The sequence below is a fragment of the Zerene cesonia genome, chromosome 29, assembly GCF_012273895.1.
Source record: "Zerene cesonia ecotype Mississippi chromosome 29, Zerene_cesonia_1.1, whole genome shotgun sequence".
Lineage (NCBI taxonomy): Eukaryota > Metazoa > Arthropoda > Insecta > Lepidoptera > Pieridae > Zerene > Zerene cesonia.
Window position 1 is genome coordinate 1,673,167 of NC_052130.1, and position 25,712 is coordinate 1,698,878.

Genomic DNA, 25,712 nt, shown 5'->3' on the forward strand with positions numbered 1-25,712 from the left:
AGTTGCCTATATGTTATTCCAGTTGTCCAGCTGTCTACATACCAAATTTCATTGCAATCGGTTCAATCAAACACACACACACACATCCTTACAAACTTTCACATTCATAATATTAGTAGGATATATGACAATAATAATTTAATCATCATTATTTATAATTATCACATATGACCTAAGTAGTTTTTAATATTAGGCACTAGATTTCTTCTACGTGTTATAAATGAACTATGAAAATATTTAATAAAAATTATAAACACTGTGAATGACTAGCGGCCAGGTGCGCGTTGCGTAATAGCACAACTATTGTATAATTGGGTGACCGTGATTCATGATTTTTACGGATAGTCCCATTGGAAAAATGCGGTCGCACTACATGTAGATCTTGGTTTTTTTTAATGATAATAAGGTTAATAAGAGATATACTTATTTAATCTTTTTGGAACTTGGATATTTTATACGTAGACTGTAATTATTTTGCAATACAAAATATGAATTCTAAAACCGACCATCCAGCCATTTGTTCAATTGACCGAAAAAATACTTCACCGTAACACCGATACCAACGGATTCCTTCTACACGCCCGTCACAAGCGATCAATAAATCAAGTATATTATTCACAAGTGGCTAAACACGTTACAAAAAGTGAGCCTTATTCAGTCGTAACGCGTCATCGATTGTGAGATAACCCGCTTTTTATCGATATCAATATAACGATTGATATGTTGCTGTTGAACATGGGAATTGGGAGTTTCGGAAAATCACCATTTTTTTTTTTTTTTGTAAAAATACTTCATTTCCAAAAAACTCACATTCATCATTGGCAGTGTATCACTGTAGGCCAGCATTATGTATCTATTTTTTATAGTAAAAATAATGAATTTCTATAAAAGCTCGTATTAGTCTAGCAATGTATTACTAACAGTCCACTAGTAGTTTAATTCATAAAGATTTGTATTTGGAAGTGTTTGTAACAATACCAGACATTTAAAATTTCTTAAATATTTATTTAGGTACATGGCAAACCAAATTTATAATTTTTTCACTGGATTCAGCTGGATAAATAGTTTTAATTGCTATGTCAAAAAATCAATTATGCAGAAGTTAATAACATAAAAATGTGAATCGTTTTGAATTTTTTTGCATTTTTTTTTATCCGGTCACAATCATAACGACAATTTCTCGTAATTGCTGCAACATGACTAGCACATGCATAACGCATTTAAACTAATAAATCAATGCAAATAATAAACGGCTGTAATAAATCCTATAGTCCAACTCCAAAGAGTTTTATATCGCATTTTATTATATTAGTATTTATTATACACAATGTTACAGTGTAATTAATGTAGTTAGAAATTCTATTTAGCACCATAGTATGACCACAGATAATACATGCATGACTGTAGAGTTTGTATGGCAACAAATACATTTTAAATATAGAATTATTAGACTGTCCTAATACCTACGTTCTTTATTTAAAAATTTTTATTTGTTCTTAATTTGAAACGTTCGATAAACTGTTACGCAGACGTCATTTATTATAAATACTTTTCCGATTTTTGAACAGTAAAACAGTATTATGAATTAAATGTAGTTACTTAGTACAAATATTCATTTTACTTTACTATCAATAACTATTTTCCGAATGGAGCCATTGAAAAAAGATAAAATTTTTTGAAAGCGCAATCATTGAACTGTAGGCAGATATTCCACCATTGAAACATGACGTATAATTCAAAACATCTGACCAATGGTCACTACGAAAATAATTTGGCCCTTTAAAAACTGACCTTTTTAAATTCAGCGCGAGATATGTTAAAATTGATGCTATAACTAGTTGCGTGCATCGACCGCGCTCGCAGCGCACGAAAAGGGCCCAACCGCATAACTAACATAGTCGCAAATTTAACCGTATGCCAGTAATCGTAAAGTGCAATTTCGAACGCGCACCGATCGAGCAGATGTTAACGATACAAATATTAGGGGAACTAAGGCATAAAAACTGGCCAGCCAATCACGTGCCGCGCTTATCGTCCGTCCCGCTCGCGTACGATCGCACTGCTCTTTCTAATGCTTTATTTTTTTGTCATCTTATTCTAATTCCTCATTCAAATGGTCGAGTTGGATTCCAGAGGCGCGTAACCTTTCCGTCGATTATTTATTTTCTTTTATGGCAATGCAATGTCGGTAATTGTGCATAATCAATCCAATGATTCCACGTAATTTGTTCTCGTGTGATTGTTTTGTGTAATTAGTTTAATTGTTGTACGAATTGTGTTTGAGGCGTATCGGTACACGTATCTGTTGTTTTTAGATGGTTTCGTTTCGTTTGTATTTTAGAATGATTTAAGTTTTTGTTTAAGTTGAGAAAACCTACACATTATTTAATATATGACTATCAATTTATGTAACTTTTTGTATCACAATCATCATTTTTATATAAATTTTCCCTCCATAAATAAACTGTTCAACAAAAACTGAAATTTTTTTCAGTAGTTTCTGAGTTTGGAAGGTTCAAATAAACTCTTTAGCTTCATATTATTACTAGACGCGAGTCTGCGATATCACGATTCCTGTTTAATCCCAAGGGAGCCTTTAATCGTGATAAAAAGTATTCTCTCACCCAAGTCAGCTCATACCCTGTCTGTATTCCAAATTTCATCAAAATCCGTTCAGTAGTTCCAGCGTGATTGACGGACAAATATCCAAACAAACAAATTTTCCTATTTATAAAATCAGTGTGAAAGTTGGATTAGTATAGATGTGATTCAGTTATTTGGATTAAAACACGTAACGACAAACTGTTTTTTAAACAATCAATACCATTTTTTATGGAATTCGTTAAATATTATGAAGTGTATATATATATACGTATATAAGTAAAGATAATCCCCATCTTTTAATAAATTTCCGGACTTTTTCTTGCCATCTGTCATTCTGAAGTATCTGTATTTAGAAGTTCTCATTGCAATTATTAAATTCTATGTAATCTATTCTCTAAAGGAGTATTAATTTTCAATCTCAGCCACAATTAAACACTTCGATAATTGGACTATATCCACGAAAACATTTTTTTCAATTCAGACAAGTACGTCCTTAGATTAACTCGTTTGAACACACTCATCACGTCTTCAGTAGATTATTCACAGCGGAAAGGTTGTTTCTCCCTATTCACCGTTATCTCATAAGGTATGGAGGATCTTAAACAGCTGATATTACAAAATGGCGGCGCATCCGGCCGGCCTTGGCTTTGATTTGACTGGCCGTGGGCATCTTGCGATTCGAGCATTGTTTAAAATAGTCATATTTTAATGTTTTGTGATTAAGAAACCCTACTAATATTATAAATGCGTAAGTTTGTAAGGATTTTTGTGTGTTTGTTGCTCTTTCACGCAAAAACTACGGAACCGATTGCAATAAAATTTGGTAAGCTGGACAATTGGAATACCATATTGGCAACGTTTTATCCCGATATTCCTACGGGATACGGACTTACGCGGGCGAAACCGCGGGGCGCAGCTAGTTAAAAGATAAATTTGATAAATTATGAATCTCATCTACCCTTCACTTCTATTTTTAGAAACAATAAGCTTTTGTTCTCATCATCATCATCAGCCCAAATTTGTTCCCACTGCTGGGACACAAGTCTCCTATGAGGGTTCAGGCCATAATCCACCACGCTGGCCACACGCTGGCCACGCTGGATTGGTTGTCACATGTCGTCGCACTTTTGATTCATCGACGCCAGTTTCCATCATCGTTTCGAGCAGAGGTGATGTGGATCAAATGCCGATAATTTGAAGAATCAAACATCGGTGTACTTGGACACCGTTCGGTATCGAACCCTCGACTTTTATTCTAACATCACAAAGCTATAAAAACGCTATTTCAAAAGTGGATTACATAAACAATTCTTAGATCGCCAAGAATGGTGTGCGGCCATAAATCTAAAAAAATTATACCCCGCAAGGGCATTACTTAATAATGATAATTAAACGTTCGTAATGGCGCAATGCTATGTGCATATTTGAGATGTGCCCAACAAGGACACTGGCGTTTCCGCGTTGAATCATTGGTCCGTGGGACAAGTTGTGGGTGAACGCGGTTTATGAAAAAAAGGGCTTAAAAATTGTTTAAAAAACTAGCAAATTATTAACTAGTTATGTTAATAATTTGTCAATGAACTATGTCTATTGTATTTGAAAAATCAAGTTTTTTTGATAAGAAATCGGTAAAGCAGTTCCGTATTACTTAATGCTTAAAAATTTACATGAAAGTCGATGTTTAGCAGAAAGTTACATTTCAGAATATAAACACACGGACGTGTGGACCTTTCAATTCTGCAGTTGGCTAATTTCGCACCCCAAAACTCCTTCACATACCTCGAAATGACATAAACAGAATTTTTTTCCTAACAAAAAAGGAATACTATGGTGCGTTTCGCAATATCAATCAGTCTGAACAACAAAAAAGCCTATCCTTTCAAAAAACAAACAAGTGTTCATAAAATGCTTAGCATATTCACAACAAGTGATCCCAATCTAATGAGACCATTTCCATTTAGGATATTGATTTAATTACTATTCTTGTGAGCTTCGTAGATTTTTTACTGAAACTACCAAATTAGGTACATACGTGTGTTGTTAATTATTCTGAATATGGTAATTGTTGTGTGTACCTTTGAAATACTCCAGTAAAAAGCTATGCCTAGTACACTTATAGAAGTATTTAGTATATAATCGATTTAAATATTCAATAATTTTTTTCTACTAAAAACTTTGAAAACAGGACACAGGCGTTATAACATAAATATAGGTATATTATTAATACTAATATAATGAAGAGAAAAGATTTGAATGTTTTATATGTTTTCACACAGAACTACTTGACCGATTTCAAAAATTATTTCACCATTAGAAAGGTACATTCATAGGTTATATATGTACGGGTGAAGTCGGGGCGAATAACTAATCATTAAATAAAGTGTTTCATGATTTTTCTTACAATCGTACCAAACAATAAAACCGCACAAAATAAAATAAACCAATAAAAAATACCATATCAAAATACCGTGAAAACTTCTCAAAAAATTTCTCACCATTTCGCACGTCACAAAGGATCTGAAAGCGCGGGACAAAGGAGAATTTAAAAAAAAACCTAAAACACTACTTAATGCACAAAAGACAATGCATCCGCGACACTCGGAGGTGGCTTCATTCGCGGCTCGCGGATCACGAGGGCCCTTTGTAGACAAAAGATTAGCTTAACTCGACAGTTGCCGCTAATTTGTGAGAATCAGACGCTTCTAGAACGTTCTGGCGTGTGGTGGATTGAGTTCTGTTTTTGGGAATCGTGTAAGACGTGTTTTGGGGGCTGGAAATTTGAATCTACCACGCTTATAATGAAGGTTTATCTTTTGTTTGGCTCTTAATTTAGAATATTGCTTTTTATTAAACACACTGTTTCCTATTTATCACACTACTGCGCTGTTTATGTGTTTCATTAAAAATATGGGTGATTATATAATTATTAATTATATTTTGTTTTATGAAAATCTGTAACATAAATTGAAGTAGTGAGTCAGGTAATTTGATCTTTATTAGTACTAAACTTCTCTTTATTACATTGTTATCAAGCAAATAGAATACTACATAAGCTGAAGCGTTATGTCCAAAACGCTGCCGCCCGTGACTTGTCCACACAGTTGAGTCAGCAACCTTGAACGGTCTAATCGCAGTTTTAACCAATCAGTTCGCAGCGCACGTACTCATGTCCTTTGTGTTGTTATTTTGACAATAAATTATCAGCTTTATGTATATGGTGGCTTGGCTTATTTTCAATCCGCTCCGCTTATGGACTGTGCTATGACGCTTATGGATTTTTTTTATGGTTAAATTAATTTTTTAATTTAGATTTTTTAAAATAGAAATTTTCTTTATTTTTTTAGTATATTTGTTTTAAGGCTTTGTTAAATTTTTACTTAAATATTAATGTTCGGTTTTCACACCAAAATGGCTCGATAGATTTTTGATAGATTTTGGTAAAGAAATAGATTATAGACATCTATTGTATTAAATATGGATAAAGGCTACGTTTTAGTAAAAAAAAAATAATAATTTTTAAGTTTTTGAAATCTGTGTGTGTGTGATTTTAATTAATAGCGAATACCGCGATGGAAGAGGTAGTCTTTCATACTAGTTTTAACCCGCGGCATTGCTCGTAGGGTATTCATAATAAAATAAGTATGTACTCAGTACGCTAATCAAGTCAATAATCTATCTGCAAAGAAGTTTTCATCCATATCCATTCAGCCGGTCTAACGTGAAATAATAGACATTCGAACATCCATTTATCGATTCTAATGACATTATTAGCGGATAATTTTCGAATGTCACAACCCTTAACCTTAACATTATAAAAAAAAAATATTAAGATTTTCGGTTTTAAAATTTATTATTTCCGCAATAAAAAGTTTAAAAGTCGAGGTGAAATTTAATTTCCTTATTGATTCGATAAATTACAACTTGCCAAAATAGTACCTTGAGGTTTATAAATCTTGTACAGCGCCAACTTATTGTGGACCACTTCATGCTGTGTGCTTTATCTTTCTAAATTTTAATCTTTACTAATATTATAAAGCTGTAGAGTTTGTTTATTTGAACGCGCTAATCTCAGGAACTACTGGTTCGTTTTGAAAAATTCTTTTAGTTTTAGATAGCCCCATTTATTGAGGATTTAGGATATATATATAACACGGGCGAAGCCAAAGCGGTCCGCTAGTTGTTAAATATGCAGAACGCTATTAGAAACCCGGAATATTATTCCATATGTTAAATATTAATATATACACCCAGAGGCCCGTCTCCTTTTCCTCACCTTTCCCAGTCCATTCTTTCTTTTCAGTGCTAAATCCTTTCTTTATTCCTTACCGCTTAAAGCGGGCAGCTTATTCCCAGTCCCTAACTGTGTGAATGCTCATGGGCGGTGGTGATCACTTATCTTATACTCTATGATGAAAAACTCGTAAGCGATGATGATGACACCCTTTATTTCAGAGATATGTTGGTGGTAGATATTTAATATTTATCAGTGCGTTATAACAATTTTACATGGCATATTTGTTCGCTATGAAATATAATAAAACACTCCGCTTTAAAACAATCTTCCAAAATTTTAATAACACGAATAATTTTGACTTCCATATAGTTGTATTTGTACGTATAATTATGAATGTATAAATGTATACCTTATTAAAAAAAGTGTTAATTCGACTTTATTTTTATTCTTTCGTTAATCGATAACTCTGTAGTTTACAACCGATTGGTCGTGATTATTTTGTATTGATTGTTATATGTTTGATAGAAAATTGTTATCATTTGGTCCCATATTGTAATCTGGAAACTTCTAGAAGGGCGTAGGTAACCTTTTTGTATAAGGAATTATATTTTTATGAACTTTTATCTAATGACTTACACTAATAAAAAGGAACAGTCAATGAATTATACTAATAACAAGAAACAGTATTAAGATATAACATTAGTGTTACATAAAACGAAGATGCAACCGTCAAACGATCTGTGTGCAAATAATAATCTCTAGTAGCATTCACCTTGCGGCGTATGTAATTATTTTTTACCATACACCATAAGAGGTCGTTGGCTCCATCTAATTACAATATTATACTTGTGGGTGTCTCGCATCAGTTCATATTTGATAGTACTTTTTACGTTTTGAATACTCTAAATGGTGATTGGAAAAATTGGCGGGTTATTGTTTTTTTTCTTCGTGATGTGGCTTGCCAGTGACAACTTAAAAAAAAAAAAAACTTTATAATTTTTAAGGTTTTACATGTCTACGTTACGTTTTTATATCGTAACAGTAGATACTATTATAGTTAAATAAAACATACGAAATATAAAAAATCTACAGTTCCTTTGGGTAAAGATTTTTCTATACCAATATGTATGTATCAATAAAAGATTCGATTAAACGGTGAGTTATTAATAAGTGTATATAAATATTTTATACTACCAAAGTCATGGAATTTTTGAAATCGGTCCAATAGTTCCTGGGATTAACGCGTTCAAACAAACTCTTGAGCTTCATGTTATCAAGCATAGATTAACGAAAAAATCTATTGCACTTGATCGATCTATGTTCGAAAAAAACATAGAAAATGAAAATAAAACGAAAAAATATTCAACATCCATGCGTTTCAATTTTATCTCATAAAAGTATTAATTTAATAGAGCTGGTACCTACATACATCACGTTCTGAATTAAAGCGAATATCCACCTTGACCCATAAAATGAATTTTAAGTATGACACGAAAAATTCGCGTGTGAAATTTCTTTATATCAATTATTTAAAACTATTTGTGACTTGCAGTTTCGAACATATATAAGTGAAGTCCTTTGTCCCTTGGGGTATGGGGCAGATGATATACATCTGTCTCACTGATTGATTTTCTCAATGGACAAGTAGGTGATCAGTAGGTGTCCTGCCAGATCGAGACATTTTTTGTGTGTCCCCTCCGGGAATCGAACCCTCGGTTCTACGCTCACGCGTTACACACTGTACCAAGGAGGCGGTCAAACGCACACATCATACAATATGCTATATAGCCTATGGCCTGCCTAGTAAATGAACTATACAACACAAAATATCCATTCGAATTAGTAGCTCCTGAGATTAGCGCGTTCAAACAAAAATATCATGTACTACTAGCTGCGCCCCGCGGTTTCACCCGCGTAAGTCAGTATCCCGTAGGAATATCGGGATAAAAAGTTGCCTATATGTTATTCCACTTGTCCAGCTATTTACGTACCAAATTTCATTGCAATCGGTTTAACATTTAGCGGTTCAGCAACACACACACACACATCCTTACAAACTTTCGCATTTATAATATTAGTAGGATAGGATATTAGGATATTATTTGGTTCCGTATAATATCTTGAAATTGTACCATTAACTTACAATACTATAGCAGCCTTTTATGTTTAAGAAATATCAATAATTTAGACATTTAAATAGTCAATAAGCTTAGTTTTTGAAATCACTTATTACAAACAATTTTTCAAATTTACACACAATAGAACTCTTCATTTTTCTTTATTTCCTCTTCAAAATGTGTAGAATTTTTATAGGTTACTATATTTTTTACTTCTTCGTCTTCTAACTCTGTTCTTCCTGTTCATTTACATGTAATATAGTAAATGGTTTATTTGTTTTACGAACTGTCAAACGCCGTGCAGCTTTAAATAGCTGTTAAGTTTTCTTAGTTTTGGCCAAAATTTATTAAATTTATCTTTGACAGGATTTGTAAGTAGAAAGACTATATACAAAAAGAAACGCAAGGTAAAGAAATTGCGAAACCGGACCAGCAGTTCACGAGTGATGCTGTGGCCAAGGAATAGCGATCCATTTTAACACTCCTTTAGACTCGATTTTGACCCACTGTAAACGAACAAGAACGTAAAATTATTTCAAAGGACTGTACAATAATTTCTTGAGTTTATCTTATTATCTTGATCAGGATCGCCAGGATTACATAATTCCGTTCGCTGTATAAGAAGTGAGTCATTTTTAGTTGATTCTATCATTATATCATGATTGTGTACTTCTTTTAATAGAGATTAGAGATACCATATTTGATCTGTTCCAGAAAGAACTAACGAAGAAGAAATATATTTCTCTTGTATTTATAAAAATAAACTTTGGAGGCCCGTTTCCTTTTCCTCACCCGTCCCAGTCCGTTCCTTCTTTCCAGTCGTTAATCCATTCCTTTTTCCTTACCCCAAAAAAGCGGGCAACGCATTCGCAGAGGCCCTACCTTTGCGAATGTTAATGGGCGGTGGTGATCGCTTACCATCAGGCGAACCACCAGCTCAGTTGCCTGCTATCATGATATAAAAAATAAAAAAAACTTATAGCTTATCTACCATGTTTCGATAGTGCAGTAACTACATTAAATTGATACTAACTTTGGAATTTAATAAGATATTCATTTTAATAAACGCTTTATTAATGAGTACATATTTTAGATTCAAGACCAGTCTTAGTCAGTAATCTAAGATTTAATATTGGCATTGATAATGCATTATATTATATGATATTTCAAATTTATTCCCTTAGGAAGATAAAACCTTTATGGGCTTAAAGTCTTTACTTAATGCATACTTACTTACACACAACGTCATGTTTAGGGTTTAGATGCTAATTCGAGCTAAAAGACTAATTAATAGAGACCTACTTTACCTTCATGCTTTACGGGGTAATTGAAAATAATCGTATTAACATTAGCTTCCATTTTGTTAAATTTATAAAATGAAAATTAAACGAAAATTATATAATAATTATAAAAAATCTTTATATGCATATATAAATAAAAATACAGTCTAAACAGTAGCTTTTTCAATCATATTTAAAAGATTCATAGGGTAGCTCTAATTACATAAACGTTTAAAAAAATAGTTGCTTTATATGTCTATCTAATCATTGCAGTCTAATAAAAACATGCTCCGAATTAAGTCTATTCTATTTTTAAACTTAAAATATACTCATAATAAAACTACTTCCTCGAATCCACCGCGCCATAACATAGGTACAAGCAACCAACCCGCCGGTTCAAAGCAGATGCGTTAGTTTTTTGCACCGCTAGATGGCTCTGGTGACATTTAGCGGAAATAAGCCAGAATGCTAGTGTAATTAATCTATAATCACCATATCACCTGCTACGTGTTTCTATGCGATTATTAACTATAAATTTAACTTTATGGACAGTTATACGTAGCAGTATTTTTTGATAGCTGTTAGAATTGCTGTGTAGTGCGTAAAAATATGGAAATTTGGTGAAGCTGATATTAAAAAGAGTATTAATGACTTTTGAAGGATGCCTTATCACTGTTATATGCATGTGCTGGACGAAGGTCAACTTATAATTATTACTGCTATGATGATTACATTTTAATCTTTAATAAATTTAATATAGGCATATGAAATCGGAAGTGTAGAAGAAATTCGATTGCTGAGGTGGGATCATGGGTAGGCGAGAGGCTAGGTGATGCTACGGTTTGGCAAAAAGACGCAATTAAAGCTTTTCTGTTCTTTAGAAGTTTATGATTTATTTTATTATTAAAGCATTTCAATGCTATAAAACCAAAAAATTAATTTTATGTATTAATTTTCTTGCTATGATCGAATAATATAATACGTGATTATTTTATACAAACAAATGAGTCCAAGATCTATCACTGCGATAAAAATAATTATTTCGAATAGCTTTATGAAAGCTAAACAGAAATTGCTTCCTGAGGTACTAAAGCCCATGGTCATAAATGTTCAGTATTATACAGGGCGTCGCTAAATATTATATTAAGTATACAATGACTGACATTTACTAGCCTACCTAATATCGAATTTTATTAGCAAATTTATTTAAATTTGTTACTATTATTTCTAATAGGGCGGACGTATATATTATGCAGACTTAGGGAAACAATCGTTATCTTATCAGAATCGTAATTTTTTTCATTTTGCTATAATGTTAGGATAATCTGTATATTATTTATTACGTATGTGTTTAAGCTCTAAGTGACGACATTTACTGTTATTTATTTCTTTAATAGTAGTACCTACAACTCAATCATATTTTTATTTATAAGACAATCTAAAGCGAATTATAAATTGCACACAGTTGTCAAATGGTACGGATATGATGTATTGAGAGTTCGACTATCGATTTTAAGTGATGTATTTTACAAACTGTCGTATAAGTGATCAATCATTGCTCCGACATCGATATCTCTATAAGAATTATCGTAATATAAGCCTTGACATTCGCCCCACTATCGCACACACACACGCGTATCTTCTACGTTCAACCAGATCTGTCATTTTGACAATTGCCGCCAATAAATACAGATAATGAATAATCGATGAAAACAATTGTATATACGGCCAGCTTGTTGATGTTTATAGATAGAAAGTTTTAATTAATGGTCTGTTAATTATTTATTGGCAGATTTTTGTTTTTCACTCGTAAATTTACTAATTAAGAAATCTTAAAACTTGTTAATTTACAATGTTTTCTATTTCACAGTATTTTTCTTATTGAAAAGTTTATTTTAATGGTTTGTTGCTATGAGATTGCCATGGAAATGTTCATGTATATTTGAGAACTTAACGGTCAACAACTAACAACTTTTTAGTAACTTTTAATTTCAAAGTGAAAATGTGGAAGACACAATATTTAATGATTCCTTTATTGAATTTCAGGTCTAGAACGGGTGGCGGAGGAGTTGATGGGTCGAAGAAAATGGAAATTGTATCAAGATGCGTTGATACCAAAACGAATAGAGGGCGAACAGTCAAGCGACGACGAATCCATGCCTGCCACAGACCACCCTCCCGCGCTCAAGATAAAAACTATACAGCAGATCAACGAGACGGAAGAGTCGGAGGAGGTCGGGAGGAAGGACTCCATCCTGGAGAGTTTGATCAAGCGGCCGGCCGCTGCTCCAAAGGTGGAACCTTCAGAACCGGCTGACTGGAAGCCCGCAGAGAAGTGCTACTTCTGCGTGGACGGGGAGCGGGGTGAGGGCGCGGAGCCGAGGGCGGGCGGCGCGACGGTGAGTAACGCCTCGATTTTGGCGCGCTTTTCAACGGTTTGGCGGGCCTGTGGGTGTTTGTCCTTTGTAACAAATATACAGGGGAAATGGATAGGAAATGCTGGAATTATCTTTGTAGGTAATGGTAGCTAATGGTAGCTTATGGAGGCTAATGGTAGCTTATGGTAGCTAATGGTAGCTTGTCAAATAGCAATAATTTGGCAGGGATTTGTTTTTTAAAGTCGATTGATGATTTTATTCGTAGATACTTTTTGCTCGTGCAAGACATTTCTATAAAAGAAAAACACAATTTTCAAAGCGGTAGGTTACACGTGTATGTATTTCCGGCGAGTATAAAAACTTTGAATACGTAACAAATTAGCTATAGCAAAAAATTAATACAACATCGGCTCTGTATTATAAAAATGAATAACCAAAACTTTACATAAATCGTTTTTAGTATAATTTATTATGATATAATACTTCTAATAAGTGAATAGAAATGACAATTGACATAACTATTTAGTTAAAAACTTATCATCTAACACACAGCTCAGATAGCTTTGAAAATTTCATCAGTCATAAGTCCCAAGTATTGGAAATTATTTTTGACTTTACTATGCGCTCGTACCGGCTCCGCCCGGATATAAAGATTCCTGCTTTATCCCAAGGGAGCATAATCGGGATAAAAAGTATCCTATCATCCAAGTCAGCATATAATATATACCCATATATGCTGACTTGGGTGATAGGATATGGGTGAAATTTGCTAGTTTAGGGTCATACCCTATTTGCTTACCAAATTTCATCAAAATCCGTTCAATAGCTTCGGCGTGATTGACTGAGAAACATCCACACAAATAAACTTTCACATTTATAATATTAGTGTGATAGGTATCGACATTTGGTGTTGACCTGAATATGTATCTGAAATTACCAATTGGACTTCATTCCGGTATTGATGCCAGCGTATTTTAATGAGCGGGAACATACTTTCAAATACACATAAGTTACATTTCGATTTATAAATTACTAGCTGCGCCCCGCGGTTTCACCCGCTTAAGTCCGTATCCCATAGAAATATCGGGATAAAAAGTTGCCTATATGTTATTCCAATTGTCCAGCTGTCTACGTACCAAATTTCATTGCTATCGATCCAGTAGCTTTTGCGTGAAAGAGCAACAAACACACACACATCCATACAAACTTTCGCATTTATAATATTAGTAGGATGTTTATATGATCATGTCGATAGAAGAGGTATGTTACACGTGTTTTAAATGATATCATTTGGATGAGGTTCGCTATGATAATACTTAATGAATTCTATATGCTCAATCACGACAAAGTATAAAACAAAGTCGCTTTTTTTAAATCACGCAACGAATTTTGATGGGATTTTTTTTAATAGAGTGATTCAAGAAAGTTTTATATGTAGTATAATGAGATCTATTAAACTTCACCGAAGTTAACGAACGCGAAGCCACGGGCAAAAGCTAGTACAATATAAAATATAGAATGACTGCAGGGAAACTGACTGTCGATCAGTATTTGATTCCATTTTATTAAGACTTTTATTAAATACCCAAATATATACGTATGTGAATAATTAGATTTCGCTTAGTTGTTTAATGTGTTGTTTTAAATTACTTAGATATGTTAAACTTTTAAAAATGATTTTATGCGATAAGAACCACCTTAAAACAAGATAAAAATGTACTTTCATCCTGATATAGTGTAGGTACAAGAATGCTCCCTCATAAAACATAAATTCCCTCGCATTTCTAATGTGTAACTTTATGAAATTATTCAACAAAAGTCCGCATACAATTCGTTCATTGTTTTAGTTTTAGAATAATAAGCAACAAGTATTAATTTTCTTTTTTTCTATTTTCCTTCTAAACATGCTATTGTTCAAATGTTTTTCATTGGATAAAGTTTTTAACGAGGAATGCCGGGGGCATGCGTAGTTAACATGTAGGTACGGAATTGAGAGAGATATGTTCGAAACAAAAGCGCGGGAGAATAAAAAAAAAAAATTAGCTTCTACACAACGCACCTGAAATGGGCAGAAACAAAAATGTTTCGTTATCTGTATAGACTATAGAGTACGTTGTGCCATGGCGGCCATTTTGAAATGTTTTGATGGCTTCCTTTTATTAATTACTAGCTGGGCCCCGCGGTTTCACCCGCGTATGTCCGTATCCCGTAGGAATATCGGGATAAAAAATTGCCTATGTGTTATTCCAGTCGTCCAGCTATCTACGTACCACATTTCATTGCAATCGGTTTAGTAGTTTTTGCGTGAAAGAACAGCAAACACACGCACATCGTTACAAACTTTCGCATTTATAATATTAGTAGAATGGTGATTTTGATAGTGTGTAGTAAGCTTAGTTTATGAAGAATTGCAATTCATAGAGGATTTTATTTAAAACATTATTATCTATAGCAGATCTGCATGGCAATCCATTTACTTTTGTTTTTTTTAGAAGAGGAAGTATGAAATATATAAAAGGGACAAATATCTTATGCAAGAGTTTTTTTTGCTTCTTTTTAGCTACAATATTATCCTCATTCATTTTCTCATAGTAGATACCATAAGTTTTGACATCACCATCAGCCCATATTTTAGACTACAAGGATCTCCTATAAGTACTCAAAGCTTTTAGTACATTAATTAACCATATAACCAGAGATCTTCTCACAGTATAGGTATTCCAGTATTACCAAGATTTTCCCACAAATATCCAAGTAGGTAAATCATTACTCACTTTACCGCGAAAATAATTGATTATCCATAGATAATAACAGATGAATCAAAACAACCTTGGCCTTTGATCGCGTTAAATCATTTTAAATGATTCCATCATCAAACATTATTGTCTTGAACAATAACTATTAGAAAAGGTCATGTATTTATTATGTGTGCTAACATCGTTTGGGATATGATATAACACTTTATTTTTTATTTCTAGAAAGGCTATAGTATAAAACTTCTGGATATACTTATCTGTCAGTTAAAGTGACAATGTTTTTATTTATTTATTTATTTATTAGCAAGTACAAATACTACATTCACAATGATGCTCTGCCTTCTGAACTAGGTTATTACCTGTATCTCAGAAGACAGTGACTTCCCTTAATTTCAAATACATAATATTTGTAATTTCATTTTACAATTTTTGATTAAAAGTAACGTAAAATAAAATAATAATAATAATTAATAGAAATAAAAAAAAAAATTAAAAAAAAAAAATTTACATTTTAGGCCGATGAAACATATTGTTTAGTTTAAATCTAAGTTTAAGTGTTTGACAATAGACGTCAATGAGGTAGTGTTAAATAGGCTTTCAGTGAGGGATGTAGCTCATTTTAATTGCGTTCCATAATATGTGTTTATACTATAAATAGGTACTTACCTACTTAAGAATCGGATACTCATGTATTTTAATTAATCTACGTAGTAATTTCTTTAGAAACACAATAGGTACCTAAAGAGTAAGAGAAATATTCCATCGGTGGGGGTTATGTAGTAATTCTTTTTAGACAAAAAAGTAAATATTGTGAGTGTGATAGACAAACATACGAATATAATTTACATTTTGATATTTACAATTTTAATTAAATATCTCATATAACTGTTAAGAAACTGTAATATTTAACAGACTTGAGCGATTGCAGATCTAGATAATATTATCTTTCTAATCACTACATTCATGTAATGTTTTGCGGTTATGCATCTTACAGACAGAACAAATTAAGCAATATAAAAACTAAAAGTAATGCTTTTCCAATTTCGATGAAAACAACCGAAACTCTCGCTATCCTAAGCCAGTTAAAAAAACCGGTATGTAAGCAAAAACTGGATTAATTACTGCATTTATCTATCAAGTGTATTGCTAGTGGTTCCCATAATACAATGGAGTGCGAATTATTTTCAATAAAAACCACAATTAGCCCAACGTGCGTCGAACAATTGCGAACGATTTATACGCCATTCAAATTAAGGTTTAATTTCTAGCGTTATGAAAGTTCTAGTTTATACTTTCAATTAAATATAAACAGATATAATTATTTTCTACGAAACGGCTACCGGCTTCCATGGGGGGAGGATTTCAAATGGTAAAATGGGTTCATATGACAACAATTTGTCAAAGAATCACGCCAATCGAATGAATCATTATAGAAGGGTAATGTGTTCTGCAATAGGTACAAAAATGTGCTGATGATGATGACTGTTTCATGTCCAAGTACACAGCTATTAAAAAAACTATATATTATCCGCTAACACCATGTAAACCAAACGACAGCCTTAAAAACAATTTACTCTGTCAAACAGCCAATATTTTCTAGAATTTTTTATACATAATATACATAATATATTATAATTAAAATCCAAATATATGTAAATATAAAGACATTTCGGAATCGCAAAAAACACTCCTTACTCCTACCGTATAATTGCACTGCTAGGCCAGTAAATAAAACTAAATATGGCGAAATAAAAAGCGCAAATTTATTCGCCTATTATTTACAATTACGCGCGTATGCACGCCAACTAGATGGTTGTCGAAATAAATATAAAAAATGCCAAGTGTGAAGTGTAGGACATTATAAATAAGACGATATCTCGACTTTTGGATCATATTTTATTGTGTCGGCGTGTTTTACACATAATTACGTCATGAAAACCACGCGATATTTTTAAGTTTGTAATGGGGTAGGTTTTTTGTGTTAAAACGTTTTAAATCGATTGTATGTTTGATTATATTTAATTATAAGTTAGGAAGGATATATCATTAATGTAGGTAAATTAAAAATATTCTGTGCTATACTATTTATTGTTTAAGGCGAAAAGAGTTATGGCTTTTGCTGAAATAAGATTTGTCTACATTGTTACTAGCGCATAGATATATAAAATTTGGAATTATTTAAAAGCGGATTATCTAAAAAGTATTCATTATTAGGTGCGTTAGATATAAGTATAATAAAAGAACCGATGATTAAAGTAATCACAGGTGACTTTCAATATAGTAAATTAAAAAGTTTTATTCTTAATGATTTAAATGTATAAATTTAAAAAGAGAGTTGCATTCTCCATATGTGTGATAGGTTTTAAATTTATATATTTTTATTCCGAATGGATCCTCGGCTAGTAATAAATATAAATATATAATTTAATAAAATGGAGGACAACAAGGATATACTATGTAGTGATTATTTAATTGCCATAATATAAATAAATCATATTTAATTAGTGATATATTCAGAGAAATAAAACGAGGAGGGAAGGACAATGTGAAAATTTTCTCTTTCAGATTATAAGTGTATTTCCCTTTACAAAACTCAATTATTAAACATATCTCATAATACCTACTTGTCTGTAAAATGTAAATATAAAACGGTGTCTAATAAAAATGCAATCAATAGACAATTTTCTTCAACAAATAGTGTTGTACCTAAATATGCTGAGTATCTTTATAAAAATTAAATGTTTCAGGGTAACCGGTAGTCTATACCGCTCTCTTGCTTGCTACCTATCTGCAGACACAAAAATCATACCATTAAACCGTTGCGAACCAAGACAAACAAACACACTTTTGCATTATAACTCAGACTCAAACATTTATTTATTCAATTAGACTTGAAGAAGCACTTTTGAGTCTTCATAATATAGTTTTAGCATTTACCACCGGTTCGGATAGCAGTTTTTAGAGGAGAGCCGGCAAGAAACTCTGTAGACTTTTATCTTAGGTATATATAAAATTCACGTGTCACAATGTTAGTCTCTATACTCCTCCGAAACGGCTTGACCGATTCCTCTGAAATTTGGTAAGCATATTGGGTAGGTCTGAGAATCGGCTAAAATCTATTTTTCATACCACTAAACGATAAGAGTAAGGCAGAACAGCGTTTGCCGGGTGCAGCTAGTAATTATATATTTTAGATAATAAGTACCTATCAATTAGGATTATTTTATCAATAAACGAACAACTGAACTGTATGTAGATTCATTTGCTAGCAAGAAAAACACACAATATTATTATTTTAGGTCGTAAAAATCAAAGACATAAGTCTTAACAGAATATAAATTCTGTTATACAAAATGTGACGTTTATACTCTTAATAGACGCTCGTCCCGGCTCCGCCCGGATATCACGATTCCTGTTTTATCCAAAGTGAGTTTAAATCGCGATGAAAAGTATCCTATCACCTAAGTCAGCTCATACCCTGTCTGTAAATCAAATATCATCAAAATTCGTTACGTAGTTTCAGCGTGATTGACGGACAAACATCAAAACAAACAAACTTTCATATTTATAACGTTAGTGATCCCACTATGTCATCATCAGATGACATTGGTAAAAATTAAATAATGAAAATGATTGATAAACTCTATTTCGATTTTTTTATATTTTTCTATAATTTTCTTGATAATATTTTTATAGATCTTACATTATATATATCTTTTCGGTTTTACTTGAAAATATTAATTATAAATAATGTTATAATTATAAAATTAGTGTATTATTTAATTAAATTACTAATTAATGAGTTATTTTTTTAATTCTTCAGTTCAATTGCGTCATTTATAAAAATAGACTTGTAGTCATGGTAACTTCATTAATTAATATAAATTATATTTTATACGTGTGACAATTAATTTTATCGCTATAATTATATTAAAGCTTGTGTTTATGTGATTAGGTAATATAATATTATACCTACTTGCTAGCGATGTTTAAGATTTTGTTTTTTATACATAGCTAATTCACCAAAAAAAAACTAAATTGTATTTAAAACAGGGAAACATTTTAATAAACACAGTAAAAAGTTAAATTTTTTAAACAATCAAAAGAAATAACGTTTCAAATAATATTTTTTCCCCAATATTTAAAGGTAGTTAATAATTTGTATTTTAAAAACATGCATGGAATTAATTAAAAACGCAAATGTAAATCATAGAAATCTATCAACGACTGTGGGTATAATATCTTGATTTTTGTGCATTAAAACCTTTTTTCATTAGCCATTCGTTTTTTAAAAATTGACAGTTGGAATAAAGTTGCCTGCACACTGAGCATTTTTTAAAAAAACATTACGGAAGTTTTGTTCTTTCATTTGTCGTGTTATTGTGATGAATGTACGCTGTTGATGATTAATCAGCAAAAAAATGACATCAGAGCGTTCTCATGATTGAGATATGCGAAGTATTTTATAGTACAGTGTATTCGCCCCTTTAATGGAATATTGCTGGCATATTTTCTGTTTGCGTGTATTGTACTAGGTAAATGCTAGCTAAAATGTGATGCAACTGTTTGTCATTGTTCCGAATTGTATTCACAAATTGTGATATACCTATAATATTAACCAATAATAGGCAAATTAATAATAAATAATTATAATAAATTGAGATGCTAAATTTAGTTGAAAAATGTTACCTACCTTATACTTGTTCCTAAAACTCGATATGATATGGTATTAATAATATGAAAGTCAATGATTTTGCTTATCTCCAATACTAAGTAACCAATACATTATGGACTTCGCGTAGTTATAAAGTTCTTATGAAAACTAAAATAAATATTTCATAAAAAATGCAATGTTCTGTAGAAAAAGCTGCTGTAAAATCGTTTGATAAGCTTAAACACATATTTGCTCTCGAATCTTCAATAAAGCCCCCGGGGGATCAATGTGTACTAGCCACAACTATGGAGAGCTTCGTCATTTTATAATTGCACTTACTAAATAAGGACCGTTCATTATAAAATATTGAAGCATTACTCGTATAATTAATAACGGCAGAGCATCCGTATCAACATTTCTAATCATTGTCTGGCCATAATTACAGTTTATTGTAAAACCCTTACAATTGCAATTATGTAGGTACCTTGTCTAAACCAAGAAGAAGAACAACCAGCGTGCTTGACCCCCGCGATTTCATACAAATCACCGGGTCGGGCGCGATCGCTCGTATCGAGGGGGCTGTTGCAGGCCACGCTACGCTGGTCGGTCGCTAACCATAGTTTCAATTTTCAAAACAATGCCTTATCCATTTGCTGCGATTCCACGTCAAAGTAGAGAGTTGTATTTTGATTAATACGCGGGAAAGAGATGGGGTGCGTTCGCTTTTTGTTTCGTTTTATTTTGAACCGTGTAGTTTTAGGTATAGAGTTGACTTTTGCTAGCGTTAGTTGTGAAATAGTAAGCGTAGGCGTACGGTATAAAAGTAGGCAGTGGTTGGACAGAGAATGGAATAGAGTGGATATTGTATAATTGTTCTTTTTAAAGTCGAGTGCCTCTTTGTATGTTTGCGATAATTTTAACAGTGGTGTTATTTACGAATTCATGCTACATATTTAATATTAGTATTACACGATATTGTGTTATTAACAAAAGCAAAATTTGCGCAGTTTGTTTTTTGAAGTAAATTTAATTGGACATATCGAATTATGGTTGGCCTATTTAATATAATTTAAAATGCTTAGAGAGGTACATGCAACATTGTAATTTGAAATTTTACGAACCAACAAATTGTCTATAAAATCTCGAAACACTTTTTCTATTTTATCATTTGGTATTATATCAGTGAACATTGTATTTTATCGCCATTTCATTTTTATCGTTTTAGTAAGGGAGCTGTGTAATTACACGGCAAAATCACACGATGCATGAAATTAATTCAGTATTCTCTCATTTTTGTAATATCTAAAATTTCGTGTTATAACACCATTGCATGATATGATGATTTACTGTTCTAATTGTATGTTTTATAAGTTCAAATTAAAATTATAATTGTACAAAAAGTAAGCATATCGCATTTATAAAATCATACTAAACTTTAATTGGTATAAATTAAAATGGAGTTACTATCCACGCTGTATTTTTATTTCAGTCATTTAAACGCTCATAGAGTTAATGAGTGAAAAAAGTATAATAAATTAATTAACAAATCGAGCGACTCCTATGCACTTAATATCCGATCGGTTAAACAGCATAGGCCGGACAGAAAAGCCTATAGGGGCGGTCCGCAAGGGGTGGAAACCTCGGAAAATTCACGTGTCAGTCCCACCCCTTAGCAATACACGTGCGACCAAATAGCCTCAGTATACGAACGCCTTTACTAATAATTGCCGCTCGTAAAAAAAAAGAAAAATGAGCGCGCGCTTTTGACGTTTCGGACGTTTTCGAAAATAGAACGCTGGTTGGAAAAATTTTAAATAAATGGCGCGCTTTCGTGTTTAAGTGGCGGAAATGTTATAATGAAAACCGACGGCTTTGTAGTATAAGTGTGTATTGTTTATTTTCTTTTTTTTGGTGTGAAATGGAAGGGAACAGAACATGAGGCGATTTCATGGTTAGTTACATTTGTGTTTTTTGGTTGTCGAATTTATATTGTGTCACGCTAGAGACTAGAGCATTTTCCACAAGTTGTGATTTTTGCTTAATTAATATGTACTTAAAAAAAATTGAAATAAATTGAAATATAAATATCGTTCAATATATTTATTTTTTCTTAAATATAAAAATTTAATTAGCCAAGGTAGAATAAAAATATCTATAAAAATACTTCATCAAATCAAATTATAAATGATATTTAAAACGGGAAATTAAATAAAGCGATACATTTCAAATAGATTTGATTAAAAAAAAGTAAAAAACATTGTTAAAAATTTCGCGCTTAAATATCATCATTGATCCATAATTTTATATAAATATAAAAAAAAATTACAAAACTCCATAAATGGCCTATGAATGATGAAGATGTTTACATTTTTATTTAAACCAGCATTCGAAAGTGTTATCAAACAGATTATAAATAGCACTGAATAAAAAGAGTATTCATGAAGTTAAGTGACTAGTTTAAGTGGTCTTGCCGTTACTTCTGCATTCAGTTTTATACTGTTTTTGAGTTGTGGTGACATAATATTTAAAATTTTGGAATTAATACATGGCCAGTAATTTTTAGAAAAGAAAAATAAATCTCATTTAATTTTTTATAGCAAAAATATTGATACAATAGCTTAATTTTAAAAATACATTCATATATTTTATTTGAAACATCTACAATATCTAGGTATAAATTTTGCAAAAAATATGGACAATAAAAATATATAAATAATATTATGATTATTTGAGTCAATCAGTAAATAATTTTATCTTGTTAATAAATTATGTACAAAAATATGCTGGATTATCTTGCATTAAAATAAATTATTATATTACGCAGACGCAAAAATATTAATTAGACAAATATAATAATAGTAATTCACCTTTTGTGTGAAATATTTTTCGCGTTTGATTACTATTAATGTATGAACTAAAATATTAATTAATAACCAATGCGTTTAAAAACATATCACACACATTTTATCGTAATTTAATATACCGATAGTATATTAAAATAATGATCGGAACTCATTATGAAAATGTCCTATCAATTTTTTTTTGTAAAACTTATTTGATCATTATTATTATTAACGTAGAGTACCAACCAAAAAAAACGATAAAAAAACATTTACCCACACATTGCTTTGGCAAGTTAAAACAAATAATAGGAAGATATAAACATACATACAAGCCGTCACACTTAACAATCCGTTACTTAATATTCAAGGCCAACTTGGTTAGCTAATCGTCAAGGTAAGACCTGTATGCTATTCACAAATTAAACAAGTCCACAGATAATATTAATTTATCTGACTGGCCTTTGCATATTATTTAAAAAAGAAAAAAAAACTCACGAAGTTACTCACTTATATGGTAAAATATTCGTTATATTAAGAACGGGTGGTAATTGCGTTTGGCAATTAAATTTTATTTCGATAATTTCAATATTAAGTGCCTTGTGCATTTTTTTTTTTAATAAACATCACTGTCCCTATCTTTCCCTTTGCATAATATGAGATGGCAGCTTTTGAATAACGTTTATTTAAATTGGTAGAATTGACCTTAATCATAACAGTAATATTTTTTTTGTTTGCTTATTTATTTGCTGCGACTAAATAAAACTGAAGTAGACATAAATATAATCATTCTAACAATGCCTTAGCATTACAACAAGTTATCGCATATCGAGATATAAACAACATGCCATAAACGAACAAACTAACAAGATTAATTCCTATTTAGCTCTAAGTTCATTACAAACTGGAATGAATACATTTTTACTTCACAAATAACCAGCTCAAACATGGAAATAAAAAAAAATAACGGTCGAGTCTAATTGGCTACGATAACCTAATAATGTTTGTCGCCATATTTCTAATTCCATTCTTTATCGTTGACAGCCCGCCAATAGGGAAGCGACCTGTCAAAGTGACAGCTACGTATTTAACTTTTTATTTCACAAACCTTTATCAACGGCCGATTGTGAATATTTACTCCTAAAGAGTCTTGTTGATACTTCAAACGAAGTACCTATGCATATAATTTATGTGAACAAAATGTGGTCGGCGCGCACGTTTTTTGTTTATCTATCCAATAGAAGGGTTAGAACCGGTTCAATAGAATTATAAATTAAATAGAATCATAGATTTTACAATAGCGAGGAAGTAATTCACCATCTGTTTAGAGCTTACTCTGTCGCTTGAACGACACGGCAGCTGTTAGTGCGCTCCCATTATTTGAACTTGGAACGTAAAAAAAACTGGCCACACATAATTTACCGCTCGCCAAATGGTGGGGTTCACATTCTAATTCTAAACTCGCGGCCTCGACCAATGGCGGCCGAGGACGAGTCAACATGGCGGTCGTGAGAACCGGTTAATGGGCCGTTTGAATTTAGAATAGTATTTTTATTAATGCGTTCGTAACGTCAAGAACAATTGGCGTCTTTTTTTTCTAATTTATTATGCAGCCGTCGAATCGGCCAGGTCTATGTAGGTAGAGGTAATTTACATAAGTTATCTAACTGTTTTATTGATTGCCCCGATGTGTACGGAGTAGCAAAGCTAATTGCGCGATTCAGGTTTATTTTTCCGTTATACTGCCTAGTGACAAGGCTATGTGAGTATCTGGAAGCATTAAAATATTAAGCGAGTTGAATGGTTGGGCTCCTTGCTGCTCGTTTTTTGGAATAAGTTCCATTTGAGAGTAAACTAGCATATCAGTTGTGAGTTTAAAAAATATGCTATTTTTGGCAAAACAATAAATACTACATGAAACAATTATCTAATCATTCTTTGAAATTATATAAAAATTCCCAATGTCTATGCGTCTCTTGATATTAATTCTCGAATCTCGCCTCAGCGTCACGTTGAAAATAAAAATTATTTTCGTATTGTTTCGAGTGGTATTGAAATTTCCTTCATGATATTTTAGCGTTAAATGAATAAATAAAAAATTCATTTGTTATCGAAAATAATTATCATTAACGTCATATTTCCTTATTAGGGCAACAATTAATTTCGAAGTGAGCGGAAAATTGAAAAGATCACGACAGGAAAATCGGCTCTAACAGAATGCTCTGACGACATCCGTGAGAATGCTATTTGTGCGATAAATATTAAATAAATACATTGTTTATGATGGATATTATGTGTCCTATTTCTCATGGACTTGAATATATTTATATCGAAAGAGTAACGTGATACAATTATTATGTACTTACATATGTAATAAGCATTTTTCATAATGGCAATGTATTTAGAAATTAAAGACTTTTAAACGGATTTTAAACGCAATTTATTCATTATACTATTAACCCGACGTTTCGAACACTTTACAGCGAGCGTTGTCACGGAGAGACTCCGTTTAAAATCCGTTAAAAAGTTTTTAATTTCTAAATGTATAATACTCGCGTAAAATCAAACACAAGAAAATACAATGGCAAGGTATTTGCTGGATAAGGTATCGTTTTCCTCACCCGTCCCAAATCTTTCCTTATTCCCCTCATCATCCAATCTGACCATCCATTTGCGACGTTAGGTCTCTGCAAATGTTCATGGGCGATGGTAGCTCACCATCAGGCGACCCTTCACCAACTATAACATACAAAAAGTAACTAAGTGTGTAGAAATATTTACTTAGTCTGGCCATAAATACTGTTACACTTAATTATAAAAAAATATTACATTTGAATTTCGAATCTGTC

The 25,712-nt window shown here is 32.0% G+C and overlaps 1 protein-coding gene across 1 annotated transcript in view; it reads left to right on the top strand.

Moving 5' to 3' along the window:
- Positions 1-25,712, top strand: part of LOC119837992 (mushroom body large-type Kenyon cell-specific protein 1) — a 168,967-nt gene that overhangs the window by 119,378 nt on the left and 23,877 nt on the right. Inside the window, exon 3 of the mRNA XM_038363803.1 lies at positions 12,282-12,634. Within this exon, the coding sequence (XP_038219731.1) occupies positions 12,282-12,634 (353 nt within the window). The remainder of the gene's footprint in view (positions 1-12,281; positions 12,635-25,712) is intronic.